This window comes from Leopardus geoffroyi, chromosome A2 (genome assembly GCF_018350155.1).
Source record: "Leopardus geoffroyi isolate Oge1 chromosome A2, O.geoffroyi_Oge1_pat1.0, whole genome shotgun sequence".
Taxonomy (NCBI): Eukaryota; Metazoa; Chordata; class Mammalia; order Carnivora; family Felidae; genus Leopardus; species Leopardus geoffroyi.
In genome coordinates, this window is record NC_059331.1 from 6,258,452 (window position 1) to 6,278,072 (window position 19,621).

The following is a 19,621-nucleotide window of genomic DNA, read 5'->3' on the forward strand; positions in this document are numbered from 1 at the left end:
GGACTGGCTTCAGGGCTCCACCCCAGCCTCCTCCTTTCCACCCTCTTCATTTTGTCCCTGGCTGGACATCTACCCCCTTGAACTTGATCATATCCTGATGGTTTTCGTTCGTTTGTCCCCGGACCCAGCTCTGACCTGGGGGCCAATTGCCCAGCCAGCCAGGGCATTGTGGGTGAACCACAATGGAGAAAATCGCTGGGCCACTCTCAGCTTCTCCACCCCTTCATCGTTCCTCCTCTGAGCCCCACCCAGCCTCTCAACGATTGAAATCTCCTTCCCATACCCTCATCTTCCTCTTTCCTCATCACCTTCAGGCTCAGAGGGGAAGTGCTCTCCCTCCTTGACCCTCAGCCACACGCATGGACACGTGTGCACATTTCTCACTTATAACATTCTAACGAGAGGACTGCCCTGCATCTCCGCGTTACAGATGAGCAAACAGATGAGGCGCACAGGGATGAAGTGACCTGCCCAAGACTACTATCCAGGACAGAAGAGTTAAGATTTGGAGCCTGTCCATTCAGCCCTGGGAGCCTAGGTTCTCGACACTTCACCTCAGTGCCCGGTTCAACATTGACTCCACTCTCTCCACATCATTCAGATTTGGTGATGCACCTGACACCTTACACTGAGTCCAACTGCCAAGCCCTTGTACGAGCTCGAGTGGCCTCCCTGCCCAGAGTGGGGTGACCTTCAGGGCCCATGGAAGTGTGTGTTAAGGTTTTTGGGTTTTTTTTTTTTTTTTGATGGAGTCACTCTCTCCTGTACAGTCTCCATCCCACCAAGCATCATCTTTCATGGCTGACTGATGAGGAGGGGTGAGATGTTGCCAAGACAGTGTTTATTGCTGGCTAGGGCATGGGTAAGTAGGGGGCTGGGGGGTCTGAAGGTCTACCTTCCCAGCCCCACAGACCCACTGGCGGGGGGAGCCCAGAGGCACATGGCTGTCCTGGAGGTTGGCCGATCTCAGCATCGCTGGGCCCTGGAACTTGAAGGCAAACTCATCCTCGTATTGGGTTGAGAAGAAGCGCCGTCCACCCAGCGGGGGCTCAATGTGGTTATACTTGCACTGTGGAGTCAGGGCGGGGAGCCTGGCAGGACAGCCTGAAGGGTGGTTGACCTACCTGGCCCACCCCGTGGTCCCCATATGACCCTGGGAGCAGCAAAGGCTGATGATTGGGCTCTGAGGAGGTAGGCAAAAAGGTGTCCCAGTTTGGGCTGCCCCAGGAGCTGGATGGGAAGCTGGAGAGAAAGCGGGGGACCCCTGGAATGACCCCAGGGCTGTGGTGACCTTAGGCAACTCTGAGCTACCCCTCAGCTGAGGGTATACCTGTGGCTGGTGATATAAAGATGTCCTTGAGCTGACCCTGAAATGACCCTGGAGGTGAGCTAGGGATGACCTTGAGGCTGGCGTGACATTAAGATGACCCTGTGCCTGGGGTCACCGTAGAGTGACCCTGAACGAACTTGACACTAATTCTGGGCCTGAGGTCACGGCGTTATCATCCTGGGACAAAACTACACTGCTTTGGGGGGGTTACCGGTCAGGGAGATACCCCTTCCCCCTCCCTCACCCGCTGTAGCATCTCGTCAGTCACGGAGGCGGGAGCTGTTCTATGCGGCTTCAGCATCTTCTGGTTCATGGTTAAAAAATCTGTTTCTGTAGATTTGGGTGGGGGTAGTCGAGCTGAGGGGCTGAGGGAGGAGGGGCAGGGCCCTGGGGCAGGAACGTGTGAGATTAAGCACGGAGTAAGAGTTCAGGCGAAGCCTGAGCCCAAGGTGAAGTTAGAGCGAAGGAAGGACTAGGAGGCGGGGAGAAGGGAGGAGCCAGGGGCGGGGGCAAACACAGAGTTGTTGCGGGGGAGGGGGGGCAGGAAGGGTAGTCTAAGTTGGTCAAGGGGCGGAGCCAGAGTCCGACTGAAGAGCAAGGGTCAGGGTTCAGGTGAGGGCAGATATGGGGAGGGGCGGGACTATGGTTATGCAGGGGGCGGTGCCATGGCGGAGATGGGGTGGGGGGAGGGGGCAGAATCAGATCCTCGACGGGACGAGGTTGGCGGGGGGGGGGGCAGAGTTGGGATCTTGGTTCAAGAGGTGGAATCTAGCTCCTCAGAAGGCGGAGCTAGAGTGGGGCGGTGGGCGGGGCGAGAACGGCGGGGGCGGGGTTAGAGCTCACCGCCGGTGCCCCGGGGCAGGTTGCTAGGCAGCAAGTGGAGAGTGGGCGCTCTCTGCGGCTTCTGGATGGTGCCCGGGGAGCAGTAGTCTGTGCCAGTGGAGGTCTGGAAGAACTGTCCGAGCAGCGAGGACTCCCCTAGGCCCACGTGACTCTGCAGTTTCTCGTGGGGCACGTGGCAGCTGGGTGGCTTGTTCACGGGCAGTGGCTGTAGGACCACATGGCATCTGGGAAGCTCCCAAATGTGCGGGGTGTCCCAGAACTCGGGCGGGAGAGAAGAGGTGAGCGCTATACGACCTTGGACAGCTCACACCCTCCTTGGACCCCACGTGCTGGTGCTGCGAGTTGGCATTGTATCTCATTTTGCAGACAGAGCCACTGAGGCTGGGAGTGGTTAACTGACTCAACCTTAGATCCCGCAGATAGATCCAGGAGATCCCCCCCCGCCCCCCCCCCCCCCCCCCCCCCCACACACACGTCGAGCTCACTCTCACCTCAAGGCCTCTGCACTTGCTATCCGTACCGTCTAGGGAACCCTTGTCCCTGATGAGCCCTGTGGCCTTCTCCCCCTTCCTGCTGACCTGGCCGTGGAAGAAGTGCACGGAGGTGGTGAGGCTGCCCGGGCCGGGGCACCGATTTCCTTCCAGGATGTGCGATGCCGGAGTCTGGTCGTGGTGAAGAACAAAACGCTCTGCCAGTGACAGAATAGCTGCTGAGCCAACCTGGGAGGCTGCTGCGGAAGCAGGGGGCAGGGTGGGCAGCAGACTCCCACCTGGCTCTCGGGGGTAGAAGTGTTCAGCCTCGGTGGTCCTGTCACGGAAGAGCCCATCTCCAGGACGAATATTCACATAGTGGATGTGGGCCGAGGCCTGGGCCTTGTCATACCTGCAGGTAAGGGGGGGTGGGGTCCGCTCTACGATCAGATAGATCTGGTCTGGGCCCTTGCAACTCCCAGGAAATGGGAGAGGGGCAGGCTTCCCAAAGGCCAGGCTGTGGCGTGCTACTGGTGGGAGATCTGGGCAATAGCGGGCCTTGCTTGGAGGTGAGGGGCACCCACAGTACTGGCTCGAGAGCCTCAGGTGGTACACTCCACCTGTTGCTGAGAGGCCTTTGCTCCATCCTGGTGGAAGGCCACAGTACCTGTCTGGGGGCAGACCCTGGGGCCCGTAGGCTTGTCTCTGCTCGGAGCACACAGGCCCATAGCCAATCTTGGGGTCTCCCAGCTCCACACTGGAGGAGGCCTGTGGGTGGACACAGGTGGGAAGAGGGCGGCACCACCCAGCCCCCATCCCTGCCCTCCCCAGCAGCACCAGCCCCACCTCGATTTACCCTCTTACACATCGAGGCAGGTGGGCCTGGCAGGGCCTGAAACTGTCTCTGGTAGGAGGTCCCATCGTCCTGTCTCCTGTGGTCCCACTGGAGTGCGTTGCTGCCCCCTGAGGAGGAGCAAGAGGAGAGAGAGAACAACATTGGTTCCACGCAGCCTCAGGCCCACTGGGGTTCGATTCCTTGCCTGGAAAGGGGAGGTGGGCAGTCGTGACTAGCCCCCCCTGAGGGCTGTTGTGGAAAAACAGCCAAAATAATACAAATAATGGTAACAAGAATAACTACCAACATACCTGACCAGAGCCAGGAATCTAGGCTAAGTGCTTCAAACCTCATTTGAGAGTTAGTAATATTCTCCCCACTCTACAGCCTTCCGGGGGCTCAGAGAAATCAAGTCACTCGCCAGAAGTCACGAAATTCAAAAGCAGAACTGAGTCAAATCCAGATCTGACAATCCCTGACTCCGGCTTGGAGGGACTCTTGCCTAGTGATGTCCAACGGCAGGTCCCCGAGTCACAGAATCGGAAAATCACACAAATGACAGCTAGTCTTTTTTGAGCGCTCACTCTACGCCAGGTGCCTCATGCACTCCGGGCTCTTCTGCTTCACCAGCTCCTGTGAAGTGGGGCGCTGTTGTTGCACCCATTTTGCAGAGGAGGAAAATCGAGACTTGGAGATGTCGACTTGCTCAGACTCACAGAACTACTATGGTGGCGGGCCTGGGATGTGTGTGTGTGGGGGGGGGGGCGGCACTTAGCCGATTTGTCCAAACCACCATTCATGCCTTCTGCCCAGGGCGCAGCCCCTCGAAAAAATTCAGGAGCTATGCCATTCAGTGAATGTAGAAACTGAGGCTCAGGGAAGTTCTAGGTTTTCTCAGGCTCGGCACTATTGACATTTGGGGCCCCGTAATTCTTTATTAGGGCCAGCTGTCCCGTGCACGGTAGGATATATTCAGCAGCATCCCTGGCCTCCATGCATTCCCTGCTAGGACTACCCCCTTCCGCGGGTCCGTGACAACCAAAACGATCTCCAGACTTTGCCAAATGTCCCCTGGGAGAGGGCGCGGAATCCCCGCGGGCCTGGAGAACCTAGGGGGTGGCAAATCGCGCCGTGGGGCGCGTGGGCGCGCTCACCGAAGTGGCTGCAGGGCGCGCGGGGCCGCGGGCACGCGTCGTGGGGCGGGAAAAGCGCCTGGTAGGTGGTGGGCGGGATGCGCAGCTTGGCTCGGTCGCCGGGCGGCACCGAGTCGCGGTCGAAGATGAGGCGCGCGCCGCGGATCTGCTCTCTGGCGCGCGCCGGCAGCTCCGGCCAGCCAAAGTCCGCGCGCGCGGTGGAGAGGCCGGTACGGGAGCGCGCGGGCGCGTACACGCGCAAGTTGGTGGCCGGCGTGGCGAGGGTGCGCTCCCGCGTCCCCGACGGCGCGGACGGCTGCGGCGCCAGGGGCGCGAACGCGCGGTGCGCCTCCGACTGGAGCTCCGCGCCTGCGGCGCGCGTGTCCTGTCGGAAGAAGGACCTGACGGGCGGCTCCTGGCACGACAGCGCGCGGGTGACGCCCGGGTAGGCCGGGAAGTCCCGGTGCGACGTGGGTTGCATGGCGTCCACGTGCAGCCGCGGATCCGGCCCTAGTGCAAAGTGCGAGGCCTTGAGGAAGTCCAGCCGGGACATCGGGCATGGCAGGAGGGCGACCGCGGCCATCGCCATCGGGGGACAAGGCGCCACCTGTGAGAGGGCGGAGATAATGAGACTGAGCAAGTGCCCGCCTGAGGACAATGCTTTTACTCCTTCCTGCGCGCCAGGCACTGGGCATGGGGGGGGGGGGGGGGGGTCTGAGGACTTCCTAAAAAAACAGGCTCAGGGGCGCCTGGGTGGCTCAGTCTGTTGGGCATCCGACTTCGGCTCAGGTCATGATCTTGCCGTTGGTGGGTTCGAGCCATGTGTCCGGCTCTGTGCTGGCAGCTTGGAGCCTGCTTTGGATTCTGTGTCTCCCTCTCTTTCTGCCCCTCCCCTGCTCATACTCTGTCTGTCTGTCTCTCTCTCTCTCTCTCTCTCTGAATAAAAATTAAACAAACAAAACAGGCCTAGCCCCTGTGCCTGCCCCCAGGGAAAGTAGAGAGCATAGAGATAAAAGCATTCATTGGGCACTTACCGTGTGCCAGGCCCTGTTCTAGGTCCTTGGCAGGGGGAACATCAGGTCACAAAACAGACCAAGAGCCAGTGCTCTTGTGGAGGTGACAACGGGGGTGACAGACAATGCTGAAAAAATATAACACTACAAATTGCGGCGGTGTTAGTAGAAGGAGCTGAGTGCTGTGCCTAAAAACATCACACAGCATAGGAGGGTGGTGGTGAGGGGACGAGGGTTGCAGTTTTAAATGGGATGGTGTCACTGAGATGACGGTTGACAAAAGACCTGGAAAATGTGGGAGAGGAGCATATGGGGACGGGGGGCGGGGGGGGGGGGGGAGTAACATTCCAGGCGGAAGGAACAGCAGCTGCCAAGGCCAGTGCGGGGTGGGCCACAAGAAGGACTAGAATCCAGCACTGCAGTGTAGTCTCTTTGATACGGGAGCCCCTTCTCCTCACCCTCAGGTAGTGGTCAAGGCCAGGGCCCTCCCCTCCGTATGTGGGATCTTCCATCTCTGCTCAGTCCTGGCCACAGTCTCTGCCACCCCCCCCCCCCCCCCCCCCACCGTGGGTCTTCCTGCCCTCTGCAATTGTCCTGGGTGCTGATTGTTCTCCCGGATCTCTTCCTATCCTGAAACTCTCAGAGGCATAGACGTCTCTCTCCACTTCTCTGACCTCCAGCTCCAGGCTCCCGGCCCCCCATTTAGCTGACCGGGACATTCTTGCCTTTGCTCTGAGCAGGGGAGTCTCCCCGACGCTGCTCCCAGCCCCTCTGAGAGCAGTCCCGGTGGGGGGAGGGGGGTACCGCAGGCTCACCCCCCCCCCCCCCCCCGCCCAGCCCGAGTCAGCTCAAAACTGGTCATGTCGACCTCTTTAGGAAACAGGGCCCATGGGGCGCCTGGCCCGCTCAGTCGGTTAAGCAACCGACTTCGGCTCAGGTCATGATCTCACGGGCTCGGGGCTGAGAGCCCAGAGCCTGGAGACCGCTTCGGATTCTGTGTCTCCCTCTCTCTCTGCCCCTCCTCTGCTCACGCTCTGTCTCTCCCTCTCTCAAAAATAAACATTAAAAACAATAAAAAATATTTAGAAAACAGGGGCCAAGCATTTTAACCAAACCACAGATGTTCAGAGTCTCCGTTTGCTTCTTTGATCATTTTGGCACCTGAAATAGTTGAGAGCTGAGAAGTCTCCAATAGTCTACGGAGAATCTAACAATTGAAATCAAGGTCACCTCGGAATAAGCAATCGGGTTCCTGTGAGCTTCAGTTTCCACATCAGGGATGAGCATGTGGGACGTACCTCAAGGGGTGGCATGGGGACTAATGCGTCTTAGGAAATGCCCTTGGCCACCGGCCTGACCCTCTGGACTCCCTGTGTCCCCGGTCTCCCAGAAGATGCTCATATGTTCCTTCCGAGGCTGTGTCCCCGCGTGGTCCAGTTCTGCCCATTGTGACCAAAGAGCTTCCCTCACTCAGCGTTGTCACAATGGTCCCCAGCCACTCTGAGGGCAGCTGGGAAGAAGAACGGGAGTGAGGCCAGAGGATCCTGCCTCCGGAGAGCTCAAGAGAGCTAGGCAAGTGACTTGACTTCTCGAAGCCTCAGTTTTGCCATCTGGAAAATGGGGCTTCAGAAAGCAGCAGTGAGGATTGGAGGCAGTATGTTCATTATTATCATTTTCCAGAATTTTCCTGCTTGTCTGCTTCTCAGCACTCCCCACGCAGGACGAGCCAACGTCTTCGGTCGTTGAGTCACTGCACTGCTTAATGTCACTCCAGGGCTCGCAGACCTCCGAGGTGCCCTTAGGGACACCAGTGCCCCCCCCAGCCCAAAGACCGTCAGGAACACACCCGAGGCTGACCAAATCCAAGCTTGTTACTTGTGACCGCGAGCGAGAGCACACCCTCCGGGGAGCTGTGGGTATGAGCTGAGACGGGCTTGTCTTCACCTGGGCTCGTGTCCCTGCTTCTGGGAGGTTCGAGGCAATGGGGGTTCGCGTTGCAGGTTTTTACTGCTGGGAGGTTTGGCTTTCTTTGTTGAGATGACCTGACAAATGAAAATAACATACAAAACAATAGGAAAGAGGGAAATGGGGAGTCAGGGTCTCATGGGGACAGAGGTTCGGTTTGGGCAGCTGAAAAGTTCTGAAAGAGGACAGTGAGGACGGTCTCATGACAGTGTGAATGTGCTTCATGCCACTGGGCAGAACATCTAAAAATGGTTAAGATGGTCGATTGTATGTCATGTGTATTTTACCACAATGAATAACATTTAAAAATTAAAAAAAAATTTTTAATGTTTATTTTGAGAGAGAGAGAGAGAGAGAGAGAGGCAGAGTGCGAGTGGGGGAGGGGCAGAGAGAGGGAGACACAGCATCCGAAGCAGGCTCCAGGCTCCGAGCTGTCAGCACAGAGACCGACGCGGGGCTCGAACCCACCAACTGTGAGATCATGACCTGAGCTGAAGTCGGGCGCTGAACCGACTGAGCCACCCAGATGCCCCTCAATAAATAACACTTTTTAAATGGAAAAACAATTTCTTAAAAAAAAAACAAAAACAAAAACGAAGCAGATGAAGGGGCGCCTGGGTGTTTCAGTCCGTTGAGCATCCGACTTTGGATTTCAGCTCAGGGCATGATCTCACAGCTGGTGAGTTCGAGCCCTGCATCGGCTCTGCCCTGACAGGGCAGAGCCTGCTTGAAATTCTGTCTCCCTCTCTCTCTGCCCCTCTCCCTCCACCTGCTCTCTAGCTCTCTCAAAAAAGAAATTAAAAATAAAATGAAATAAATGTATAAATATATTTAAATAAATATGTAAATTTATACAAACATAAATTTATATACATATAAATAAATATATGTAGGGGCGCCTCGGTGGCGCAGTCGGTTGAGCGTCCGACTTCAGCCAGGTCACGATCTCGCGGTCCGTGAGTTCGAGCCCCGCGTCGGGCTCTGGGCTGATGACTCAGAGCCTGGAGCCTGTTTCCGATTCTGTGTCTCCCTCTCTCTCTGCCCCTCCCCCGTTCATGCTCTGTCTCTCTCTGTCCCAAAAATAAATAAACGTTGAAAAAAAAAATTAAAAAAAAAATAAATATATGTAAACATAAATATGTTTATATAAATAAATAAAGTTCATGACCCCGAATCAGCTACTAAATGGGCTCTTTCCTTCCTCCTTCCTTCTTTCTCTTTCTCCCTCCCCCCCGCCTCTCTTCTTGAGATATAGTTGACATATAACATTGCCTATGTTTGAGACACGACATATTGATTTGATACATTTATATTGCAACATGATTGTCAATGTAACATTAGCTAATACCTCCCCAGGACTTATTCCCTGAGTGGGTTTCTTCTCACTAAATTGAAGCAAATTGTTGCATTGTCCTCTGGGGTGAGGCCCCATCACCGGCTCCCCCGCCCGGAGGGTAGGGCGTTGGGCACCAGCCAGGCTGATGCAAATACAGTTTCCGCCTCGTCCTTCTGTCTGCTGGGAAAAGGAGGAGGTGGATCCTGGATGCTGTCAGAAAGCAAGGGGGGTGTGGGGGGGGGGAGATAATTCTGTTGTTGAGGATCTTAGTTTTTCCGCCGAAAGTCTCGGGGAAGAACGGCAGCGCTCAGACTCTCCAGGAAGAGCGATCGCCTGGTGGTCGCTGTGGTTTGGACAATGCTCATGTTTTGCCTGCCTTCAGCTTGTTTTGTCTCGTCCCACCGCGGCCACGGAGTGGCTTTGTCCAACGCCCGCGTTCTGTGAAATTATTTATGTCTCGCAGGAGCGCACCAGGGCCGAGCTGGGGCTGCCCGGCCAGCTCCTAGCGACCACAAGGCCAGCTGTGAATGCCAGTCTAGCTCCCGTCCCTCTCTCAAAGGTCAAGCTCGGCCCTAACTGATGGGGGAGGACGCTGGGAGGGTTGGCCAGGGCCCGAAAGACTCTCTGCTGTGTGCTTGGGGCCTGGCAGGGGGCCGGCCACCCAGCAGGCACTCGGAGAAACGCACTGTGCTGTCACAAAGCAGTCAGGGACAGCCTGCGCTCAAGAGAAGGGACGTAACCACTCATTCAGCAGCAGGCTCTATAGCCCAAGATCCTCGTCCCTCTGCAGGCTTTGGGCTTGGCTTGGCTTTTGTCTGCGGCAGGAACAGTGTCCCGAGTTTTAAGCAAGGAGGGCTGTGGTCAGAGGTGGGGGTTAAAGAGTGTCCTGAGATGTTGTCGGGGAAGGCAGATCGGGGGAGGCGGGGCTTGGGGTCCAGAGAGAAGGAGGGCTGCCTATGGAGGGGGCAGTGGGCCGGGAGGAAGTGATACTTTGGTGACTGTTGGGACGTGGGAGGGATGTGTGGGGGGAGAAAGAGGAGACAGTGATGACCGGTCTGTGACTGGGTGGCTCAGTGGCTGGCGGGGGAGCCCTGAGATGGGGACTCGGAGAGCAAGATGTTAGGGGATGACGCTACAGTCGGTCTGGGACTTGCTGAGCGTGGGGATGGGGGTTGTGGGATGAGTAGGGACATTGTCCACGGGGCAGGTGGGAACAGGATCAGGTCAGGATTAAAGAGGCATGAGGAGGGGGGCGCCTGGGTGGCTCAGTCGGTTAAGCATCTGACTTTGGCTCAGATCACCATCTCACGGTTTGTGAGTTCCAGCCCCACATCGGGCTCTGTGCTGATGGCTCAGAGCCTGGAGCCTTCTTCGAATTCTCTGTCTCCTTCTCTCTCTGCCCCTCCCCCACTTGTGCTCTGTCTCTCAAAAAATTTAAAAAAATATTTTTTTTTAATTTTTTTTTCAACGTTTATTTATTTGTGGGACAGAGAGAGACAGAGCAGGAACGGGGGAGGGGCAGAGAGAGAGGGAGACACAGAATCGGAAACAGGCTCCAGGCTCTGAGCCATCAGCCCAGAGCCCGACGCGGGGCTCGAACTCACGGACCGCGAGATTGTGACCTGGCTGAAGTTGGACGCTTAACCGACTGTGCCACCCAGGCGCCCCAAAAATTATTTAAAAAAAAAAAAAAATAACGAGTCACGAGGGAGAGGTGGCCAGGGAACTCGTGGGAGTGGACAAGGTTTCCCGGGATAGTGTGGATGGAACACACACAGAGCTTTGGGCAGGGAGCTGAGCCCTGCAAGCTATGGCACTTATTCAGAACCTATTTTGTGCCAGGCTGTGGGGACGTAGCTGTGACCAAGAGATCAAATTTCTCACATTCTTTTGAGGCACAAATAACCAGACAGCCAGACAAAGACACAATATAGTTATGTTAGATAGTACTACAAGCTAAGGAGAAAAATTAGGCATCAGGACACGTGGGTGGGAAGTGCCCAGGACGGTGTGAGGGGAGGTCCCATGAGAAGACAGATGATGTTCTAGTAAACATGAGGAAGAGGTGAGGGAGGGATCCATGTGGGAATCTGGAGGGAGAACATTCCAGGCAGAGGGCACACCAAGGCAAAGGCCCTGGGGCAGGAGTGCACTATAACTTCAAGGACCAGGAGGAAGGCAAAGCCGCCAAAACGTGGAAATAACCCGAGTGTCTGTCGATGGCTGAACAGACACACAAAATGTGGTCAGTCCATACAGTGGAATAGTACTCAGCCACGGAAGGAATGAGCCACGGAAGGAATGAAGGTATAAGCTACAATTTGGCTGAACCTCGAAAACATTATGCTAAGTGAACGAAGCCAGATATGTGACCAGATATGGTCACAAATCGCATTATTCCCTTTATATGAAATATCCAGAATAGGTAAACCCACAGAGACAAAGCAGAGGGTGGTTGTTAGGGGCCGGGGTAGGGAGGAACAGACGAACTGCTTGCCAGAATTACAGGGTCTCCTCTGGGGGTGATGAAATTATTTTAAAGCTAGAAAGGGGTGATGTTTGTACAACATGGGAGTGTCCTAAATGCCACTTAAAATGGTGAATCTTTTTAAAAAAATTTTTTTCATGTTTATTTACTTTGAGAGAAAGAGAGAGGGAGAGAGAGAGAGAGAAAGAGCTTGAGAGGGGTAGGGACAAAGAGAGGAGAGAGTCCCAAGCAGGCTCCACACTGTCATCACAGAGCCCAACGAGGGGCTCGATCTCAGGAACTGTGAGATCATGACCTGAGCCGAAATCAAGAGTCCGAGGCTTAACCGACTGAGCCACCCAGGCGCCCCTTAAAATGGTGAATCTGAGATGAATTTTACCTCAATTAAAGCCTGGGTGGCTCAGTCGGTTAAGCCTCCCACTCTTGACTTCGGCTCAGGTCGTGATCTCACCATCAATCGAATCCTGTGTCAGGGTCTGAGCTGGGCATGAAGCCTGCTTGGGACTGTCTCTCTCCCTCTCTCTCTCTCTGCCTCTGCCCCTCTTCCCCACTCACTCTCTCGTTCGAAAAACAAAAAAAAGGAAACGAATCATGTTAACTTTTTGAAAAATGTCACCTTTTTGATGAGATTATACATGCATGTCGCACAAAATTCAAAAGCTACACAATTACAGATGATTGTTAACTAAACTCACTGTAATCATTTCACTGTATCCGTGGCTCAGGCCTTTAGGCCCTACACCTGAAACTCCTACAGTGCCGTCGACCAAACTGGGGGGCGGAAGGAAAGCTACAAACTGGTACAATGTGAATAATTTAATACCTTCTTCCCGGTCACGCAGTTAATTACGCCCCTTGGAGCAACTCCAGTCACCAGACTATCGCCTTGTCTAGAACGGTTGCAGTTTCCTTGACTTTCTAGCAATGCCTTCTCTGATATTACACCAGCTGCACACGGTCGCTATAGACCAGCAGACAACAGGCGAAAGGGTGAAGCACAGAAATTATAAAGAAAAACCCCTTCTTGAACCAGGGCAACTTGGACATTATTTTTGTGGGCAGCTGGTTAGCTCGGAAAAGACCAGCCGTCGCGGGGCAGAAGGCAGCGGGTTCCGAGCCATCCGGGGACACACGCGGCCGTCACTCGGCTGCCAACTCCGACGCTCCCCGATGCAGACAAAGGGCCGGACCGGGGACAAAGGGTCGCGGCCGCGCCTGCGCACAGCGTCCCCCGGGGGGCGTGGCCTCGCGCCTCGCCTCCGCCCCTTGGCGCTGCGCGCTCACGTCACGGTGGTGTCACGGCGGAGTTGCCATGGCGGCGCTGAGCGGCCTGGCGTCGGCGCTGGAGTCTTACAGGGGCCGCGACCGCCTGGTGAGGCTGGGGCGGAGCGTGCTCGGAGGTCTCGGGCCAGGGCCAGGGCTCAGAGACGGGAAACTGAGGCCGGAGAGGGGCGGGGTCGCTCAGGGATCCTCCGTCGCAGAGGCCCTCCCCGGGCTGGGCTCCGACCCTGTCCCCTAGCGGCGATCGTTAGGTTGTTCCTGCTAACCCGTCATGGCTGGATTATTTTCAGTACCAACCAGATCCGCACATTTGGACGGTTGGGGTCCGACCAGACCACTGAAGATGGTCACTGGGTTGTCCCAGTCATAGGACTTAGGATTTAGGACCAGATCCCCTATAACTGGGCATTGAGGTTGTTCCAGCCAATTCAACCTGGCTGGACATTTACAAGGCAACCAAGCCCCCGTTTGAACATTTAGGGTCTGACTAGGCCGCGGCAGTTGGTCCCTGGGTTGTCCCTAACAATCTTCTACGGGGATTTAGGATTTTTGTAGGGCTTTCCCTGTGTTTGGATGTTTAGGTTCCTACCACATACCCTCTGGTTGGGCATTTAGGGTCCATCCAGGCCCTTGAGGGCAGAGTCTCTGCGTGTTCCTATAGAAGCTTCCTTCTTTTATAGGTAGGAATTTAGGTTGTACCAGGAAACGTACCAGTGGTTGGGCAGTTGGGTTCCAACCAAATCCCTTATGATCGGGCATTCAGGTTTTAATCAATTCCCAAGCTGGACATTTTACACTGCAGAGTTTTGCTGTTAAAAGGGACTGAAAAGAAATCAGTAACAATAATATATAAAACAACAGGAAAAAGCAGTTTCTGAAAACCAGATGAAACACAGGTAGAAGGTATAAAGCCGACCCAGTTCTCAATGGCCCCAGTCAGCCACTGAGTTCCTTTGATCACTGAAGTAATTCAAGCATATGACCCTTTTGCTCACTGGGCTGAGGCCGGATCACGGATCACTTCTCCCCTCCCCACTTCTCCCCTCCCCAGCCCGGCTACAGACTTTGGTCCAGCTGGGTGGATGCAGATATACACGTCCGCCTCGTCCTCCAGCTTGCTGGGAAATGGTTTCATTTTCTGGTTCCCATCACATCTGTCTCCAAAGGGAGGGTGACACGAGCCAGCACTCCCTTCGAGTGTCCACAGTGACTTTTGGACAAGGATGCCATGTTTCTCCATTTGGCCCACGTGCAAGATGGGCCAGCAAATGTTCAGCTCTTATTGGAAGTTTGTTGATCTTAGTCTACCGACCCCCCCACCCAACTTGGTCCCGTGGGACCCATGGCCACGGGGGCTGATCCAGCCTAGTCCGGGAGCGTGGCCGTGCTGACTGCTTCTGGTGTCCTGCAGATCCGAACGCTGGGGTACTGTTGCCAACTGGTTGGTGGGGTCCTGGTGGAGCAGTGTCCGGCCAGGTCAGAAGTGGGGACGCGCCTGCTGACACTGTCCTCCCAACTCAGCCACTGTAGGACTGTCCTGCGACTCTTTGACGACATGGCCATGTTTATCTACACGAAGCAGTATGGCCTGGGGGCAGAGGTAAAGGGGCCTTAGAGAGGGAGGCACAGACTCTGGGCAAAAACTGGTGTTTTCTGGTCTGAAGGCTGTTGTGTGGGCAGTGTATTGTTTTGTTTTTTAAAGTTTATTTATTTTGAGAGAGAGAGGGAGAGTGGGCAGGGGAGGGGCAGAGAGAGAGGGAGAGAGAACCGCAAGCAGGCTCCACACTGTCAGCACAGAGCCCGATGGTGGACTTGAACTCATGAACCTCGAGATCATGACCTGAGCTGAAACCAAGGATCAGATGCTCAACCGACTGAGCCACCCAGGAGCCCCGGCAGTTTAATGTTTTTTTAAAAAAAACGTTTGCTTTCTTTTTTGAGATAATCATATGTTCTCGTTTTAATTTAAATTAAATAAGTGGGGCGCCTGGGTGGCTCAGTCGGTTAAGCGTCCGACTCTTGATTTTGGCTCAGGTCATGAGCTCATGGTTCGTGGGATCGAGCCCTGCGTCGGGCTCTGTGCTCTCTCTCAAAATAAATAAATCTAAAAAAATAGCTTCTACATTCATACATTCCAAAAGGCCATATAGGCTGTGTGTAGACTAAAAAGTCTCCCTCCTTCCTGATCCCCCTTCCCCAGTTTTCCTCCTCAGAGGCAGCTGTTGTCGGCTTCCTGTGATTGCTTCATGAGACCTGTACACGCACAGGCAAATACGCATTGTTTATACAATGAGCTGTGTCTTCACCGTCCCGCCACTTGCTTTTTTCGCTTAAACAGCACAACTTGGAGGGCACTCCACATAGGTCCAAACAGAGCTCCCTCCTTCGTTGTGGCCACCTAGCACTTGCTGTGCAGCTGGCTGGTCCCCTGTTGAGGGACATGGAGGTTTGGCTGTTATAAGGGGACTGCAGCGTTCTGCAGGAAGGCGCGTAATCTAGAGCGGTGTTCCCTTGCCTGGGGCCATCTTGTCCCCCCAGGGGATGGGCTCAGAAGCTGCCTGGGGCCAGCCTGGCCAAGTCATGCCCCTCCCTGGGTGTCCTGCCCAACCCCTCTCCTGTCCCCTCTCTGAGCCACTCCATGTTCGCTCCCACCCTCGCTCCACCCCAGTGCCCATGGCCCAGTCACCCCAACATCAGGTGCTTTCCTGGACCTTCCCCCTGTTTTTTTTGTTTTTTTTTTTAATTTAATTTTATTTTTAAAAGTTTTTTTTTCCCAACGTTTATTTATTTTTTTGGGACAGAGAGAGACAGAGCATGAACGGGGGAGGGGCAGAGAGAGAGGGAGACACAGAATCGGAAACAGGCTCCAGGCTCTGAGCCGTCAGCCCAGAGCCTGACGCGGGGCTTGAACTCACGGACCGCGAGATCGTGACCTGGCTGAAGTCGGACGCTTAACCGACTGCGCCACCCAGGCGCCCCGATCCTTCCCCCTGTTTTGAAGCCCATCTCCTATCTTCTTCTTTGATTAGGGCATGCTTCCCATGTGCCCCCTGAGGACCCCTCCCCCCACATCTCTGCGTCCCTAGACCAGGGGCCCTGTGCACCTTGTCTCTCCCTTGGCCAGAACAGGAACTCCTTTGTTGGGTCCAGTGTTTCTGTGTCTGTGCCCCCTGCCCAGTGAGCATCTCCTCCCCAGTGTAGGGCCTTGACCTTGCTGCTTCTCTGGAGACACTGTGGAATGAGCACACTGGGGAGGGGCGAGGAGGGGCGGGGAGGGCTCTGTTCTCATGGAGGAGTGGAATGTGCCAGCACACCAGAAGGTCCCAGGCAGGATAGGGGAGCTGGAGTGGGGTTCAAACCCAGAGGGAGGCAGGGTCACAGCTGGCTAGTGGGAAGGAAGGGGGCATTGGTGGGGCTCATGAGGGGGATCCTGGGAAGATGGAGAGGAGGGAGCGGGTATGGCAGGCAGCTTGGAGGTCCCCAGGGGCCCGGATCCTGGGGGGTGGGGCCCAGGCCCCTGCGGCCTCAACTGGATACAGGTGGTGGCTCAGAACTCAGGCTTGAAGGGCTTGGGTTCTGCTATTTGAAGGCCTGAGGCCTGTCCTTGTAGGAGAAGGGGCACGCGGCAGCTCACCCCAGGCACCCCCAGTTTGCCTGTTTGTGGGGATGTGCCCCCTCTCTGGTCTGGGGAGGCGACCCGAGCCTTGCAGCCTCGTGCCCACTTACTGTCAGCACTGAGTGCGGAAGCCTGGTGGTACCGTAGCACCCTGCCTGTGGGGTCACGGTTCCCTCATGGGAGTCATCTGCGAACTTGAAAGACATTTCTGGGGGCGCCTGTGTGGGTGAGGCCGTTGATCGTCCGACTTTGGCTCAGGCCATGATCCCGCTGGATTTGAGCCCCGAGTAGGGCTTTCTGCTGTCAGCTCGGAGCCCGCTTCGGATCCCCTGTCGCCCTCTCTCTGTCCCTCCCTAGCTCACGTTCTCTCTCAAAAATAAATATATATGTATTTAAAAAACATTCCTGGTGCCAGTGCCCACCCCAGACCTAGTGAGGCAGAAGCCCTGGGGATAGGGTCTTTTTTAAAACTTATCGTTTATTATTGTTTTATTTATTGTTTAATGTTTTACTTTTATTTTTGAGAGACAAAGAGAGACCAAGCATGAGCAGGGGAGGGCCAGAGAGAGAGGGAGACACACAATCCGAAGCAGGCTGTGCTGACAGCTCAGAGCCCAGTGTGGGGCTCAAACCCACGAACCGTGAGATCACGACCTGAGCTGAAGTCAGAAGCTTAATGGACCGAGCCACGCAGGCACCCCTAGAGGTGGGGGTCTTGAAGCTCCCCGGGGACTCCCGACACCCTCTGTGCCACTGGGCGATGACCACACCGTTGGGAAGCAGAAATCAGGCCTTTCTCCTGCAGTGGCCCAGCCATGGGCCAGCCTGCTGGGCCTGGACATTGCCCTGTGACTGCCACCTGGCCTGGTCTGGGTCCCTAGAGTGGACCTGGGTAGGTCTGACTCCAGGCCCATCCCCCGCTCTCTCCTGGTCCTGCAGGAGGAAGACCTCTTTGTCCGCTGCATATCCGTCCTGGGCAACCTGGCAGATCAGCTCTACTACCCCTGTGAGCACATCGCCTGGGCCGCCGATGCCAAGATCCTCCGTGTGGACTCTGCCCGGTGGTGGACACTGAGCACGGCCTTCTGGGGCCTCTCCCTGCTGCTGGGCATCGCCAGGCAAGTGGTGTGAGCACGCGCCGGCAGGCTGTACGGGTGCCCCGAGACCTGGGCCGATGGGCAGACAGGCTGGAGGTGCGAGGGTCTTGGCCTCTTCCCACAGTCCTCCTCTTGTTGCCCCCTCCCTGGATCCATCCAACGGCCGCCCTAACAGATGCCCACAAAGCCGGTGGCTTCAAACGTCACACACTGGCTGACTCGCCGTGCTGCAGGGCGGACGTCCAGTCGGGACTCCCCGGGCTAGAAATCGGGAGGCTGCAGGGGACAATTTGTTCCTGCCTTTTCCGGCTTCTAGAGGCCACTGCCCTGCTCGGCTCGTGGCCCCTCCTTCCATCTCAGAGCCTGTCCCTCCAGCCTGTGTCCCTTGTCACATCTTCTCTAACTCCAACCCCGTGCGTCCTTCTTCTGGGTGTCATCCCAGGGCCACCTCGGTCACCTCCCATTTCAAGACCCTTAACTCGGTCACATCTGCAGAGTTTTTTAGCATGTAAGGGAGCACACTCACAGGTCCTGGGGACTAGGATGTGGACATCTTTGGCACGTGCGTGATTGTTTTCGCCGGAGCCAGGAAGAATAAGTCCAGGCCTGGACCCGGTCTCTCCGTGTGCATGGTCATCTGCGCACATCCCCAGACAAAACAGCCAGGGGTTTCCTGTCTGGCTGTGTGCTTCTGAAACCCGTATCGTTTCTAGAACTGTGAAAGAATGGTTTCCTCCCAAACATTTTCCTCTCTACAGAGAGTTTGCTGAGTGGGTTTGTTCAGAGTCCTCTGCCCAGAAAACACAGGCAAAGCGTCCCCCCCCCCACCGGCCCACCCCGTACTGGCGTTTCCCGGCAGATGGGAATGCCCCTCTGGTGGCACATCCCCTCCTCTGTTGATGCAGGTCATTGTGGATGGTCCTGAAACTGAGACAGAGGCTGAGGGACCCCGCGGTGGCCTTTACCAGGTAGGACATCCAGGGACATCCGGGGTTTGGTCGGGAGAAGGCTGACTTTGTCCTGCACGCTGGGGACCCGGGTGGGAGCCGGGAAGCTGCTTCCACCAGTTATGAGCCTCGTCCTCTGCAGGCCTGGGCTGGGGCGGCCGCGTGTGCTAGATCATGGGGCCTACGGCAGCTCCAGGGACTGGCACAGGTGGGGAAACTGAGGCCTGCTTGAGGCCCTGTAGACAGGAAGTGGCTGAGCCTTCATGGCGGCGCCCCCAGCAGGGAGGCTGATCTGGGACAGTCGTTTCTTGAGGACTGTGCTCACCGTCCATGTTTCATCCGGGCTGGGAGGGAATGTGGGGCAAAGCCGCACCCCGGCAGGCCCAGAAGCTGTCCCCCACCCGTCTCCAGTGGCCAGACGACCGAGGTGTGGGTTTGAGACTTTTCCTGCCAGTCTGTGCCCTTTTCGTGCCACGAGCTCCCTGTTGGGGGGTGTGACAGGGACCCAGTCCCACATTTCCCTCCCTCTGCTGTCACCTCTTCCGGCCTGTTTGGGGGAGCGAAGGCACTCGTGGGTCGTCCCCAGCACCTTCTGTCTGCTCCCACAGCCGGCTGCCGCGGAGCAAGAGGAGGGCCTTGGAGGCCCAGGTTCAGTCGGAGGTGCTGACTCTCCTGAGCAACCTGGCCGATCTGGCCAACGCCGTGCACTGGCTGCCTCCGGGCGTCCTGTGGGCCGGCCGCTTCCCCCCGTGGCTGGTGGGCCTCCTGGGCACCGTCTCCTCCCTCCTCAGTGTGTACCAGGCCGTCCGGGCCGGTGACTGGACCGAGGCCGCCGCCCCCTGACGTGGCCCGGGAGGTGTGGATGCAGCCGGAACCCCACCGGAGGGCCCCCACAAGGCAGAAATCATCGGGGCTGGGGCTGGGTCTTTAATTGAGCGAGTCAATGCCAGGTGTAGGGAGGTACGGCCCAGAGAACGCTCGAGCAGCCTTGGGGACAAGGCCAGGGTGGGGCAGGATGTAGGCAGGGATGAGGTCCCCCGAGTGCTGAGGGCTAGGGCCTTCCGGGCTCAGTGGGGGAGGCTGCTCTCAGGTCCAGAGTAAGGGTCTCCAGGCCTCACGTGCAGAGGAACCTCAGCAGACCCTCACGTGGCCTGTGTCCTGCGTTCCAATCAAGGCGAGCAGGGGAGCCCAGGGGGCGTGTGCCAGGCGGGCCTTCGGACAACGGAAACGAGGATCAATTAAAGGGTGTGCTGGTGCCAGGCCCACG

The 19,621-nt window shown here is 56.4% G+C and overlaps 2 protein-coding genes across 4 annotated transcripts; one reads left to right on the plus strand and one right to left on the minus strand.

Moving 5' to 3' along the window:
• Positions 1-824: 824 nt before the first annotated feature.
• Positions 825-7,898, minus strand: TEX45 (testis expressed 45). 2 transcript variants are annotated; one of them, XM_045496520.1, is made up of 10 exons: positions 6,923-7,898; positions 5,646-5,752; positions 4,633-5,218; positions 3,500-3,606; positions 3,311-3,411; positions 2,943-3,055; positions 2,752-2,861; positions 2,174-2,378; positions 1,575-1,660; positions 825-1,069 (listed from the first exon to the last, which is right to left on the minus strand). In XM_045496520.1, the coding sequence occupies exons 3-10, from the start codon at positions 5,198-5,200 to the stop codon at positions 842-844; spliced, it is 1,518 nt and encodes a 505-aa protein (XP_045352476.1). In that variant the 5' UTR covers positions 5,201-5,218; positions 5,646-5,752; positions 6,923-7,898; the 3' UTR covers positions 825-841. The 2 variants fall into 2 exon arrangements, with proteins under 2 accessions (XP_045352476.1, XP_045352475.1); XM_045496519.1 differs by lacking the exon at positions 5,646-5,752.
• Positions 7,899-12,653: 4,755 nt separating this feature from the next.
• On the plus strand, positions 12,654-19,615 carry PEX11G (peroxisomal biogenesis factor 11 gamma). Of its 2 annotated transcripts, none has more exons than XM_045496539.1 (5): positions 12,654-12,785; positions 14,106-14,294; positions 17,250-17,428; positions 18,313-18,375; positions 18,963-19,615. In XM_045496539.1, the coding sequence occupies exons 1-5, from the start codon at positions 12,726-12,728 to the stop codon at positions 19,195-19,197; spliced, it is 726 nt and encodes a 241-aa protein (XP_045352495.1). In that variant the 5' UTR covers positions 12,654-12,725; the 3' UTR covers positions 19,198-19,615. The 2 variants fall into 2 exon arrangements, with proteins under 2 accessions (XP_045352495.1, XP_045352496.1); XM_045496540.1 differs by having other exon boundaries at positions 12,698-12,785; positions 14,216-14,294.
• The last annotated feature ends 6 nt before the right edge of the window (positions 19,616-19,621 follow it).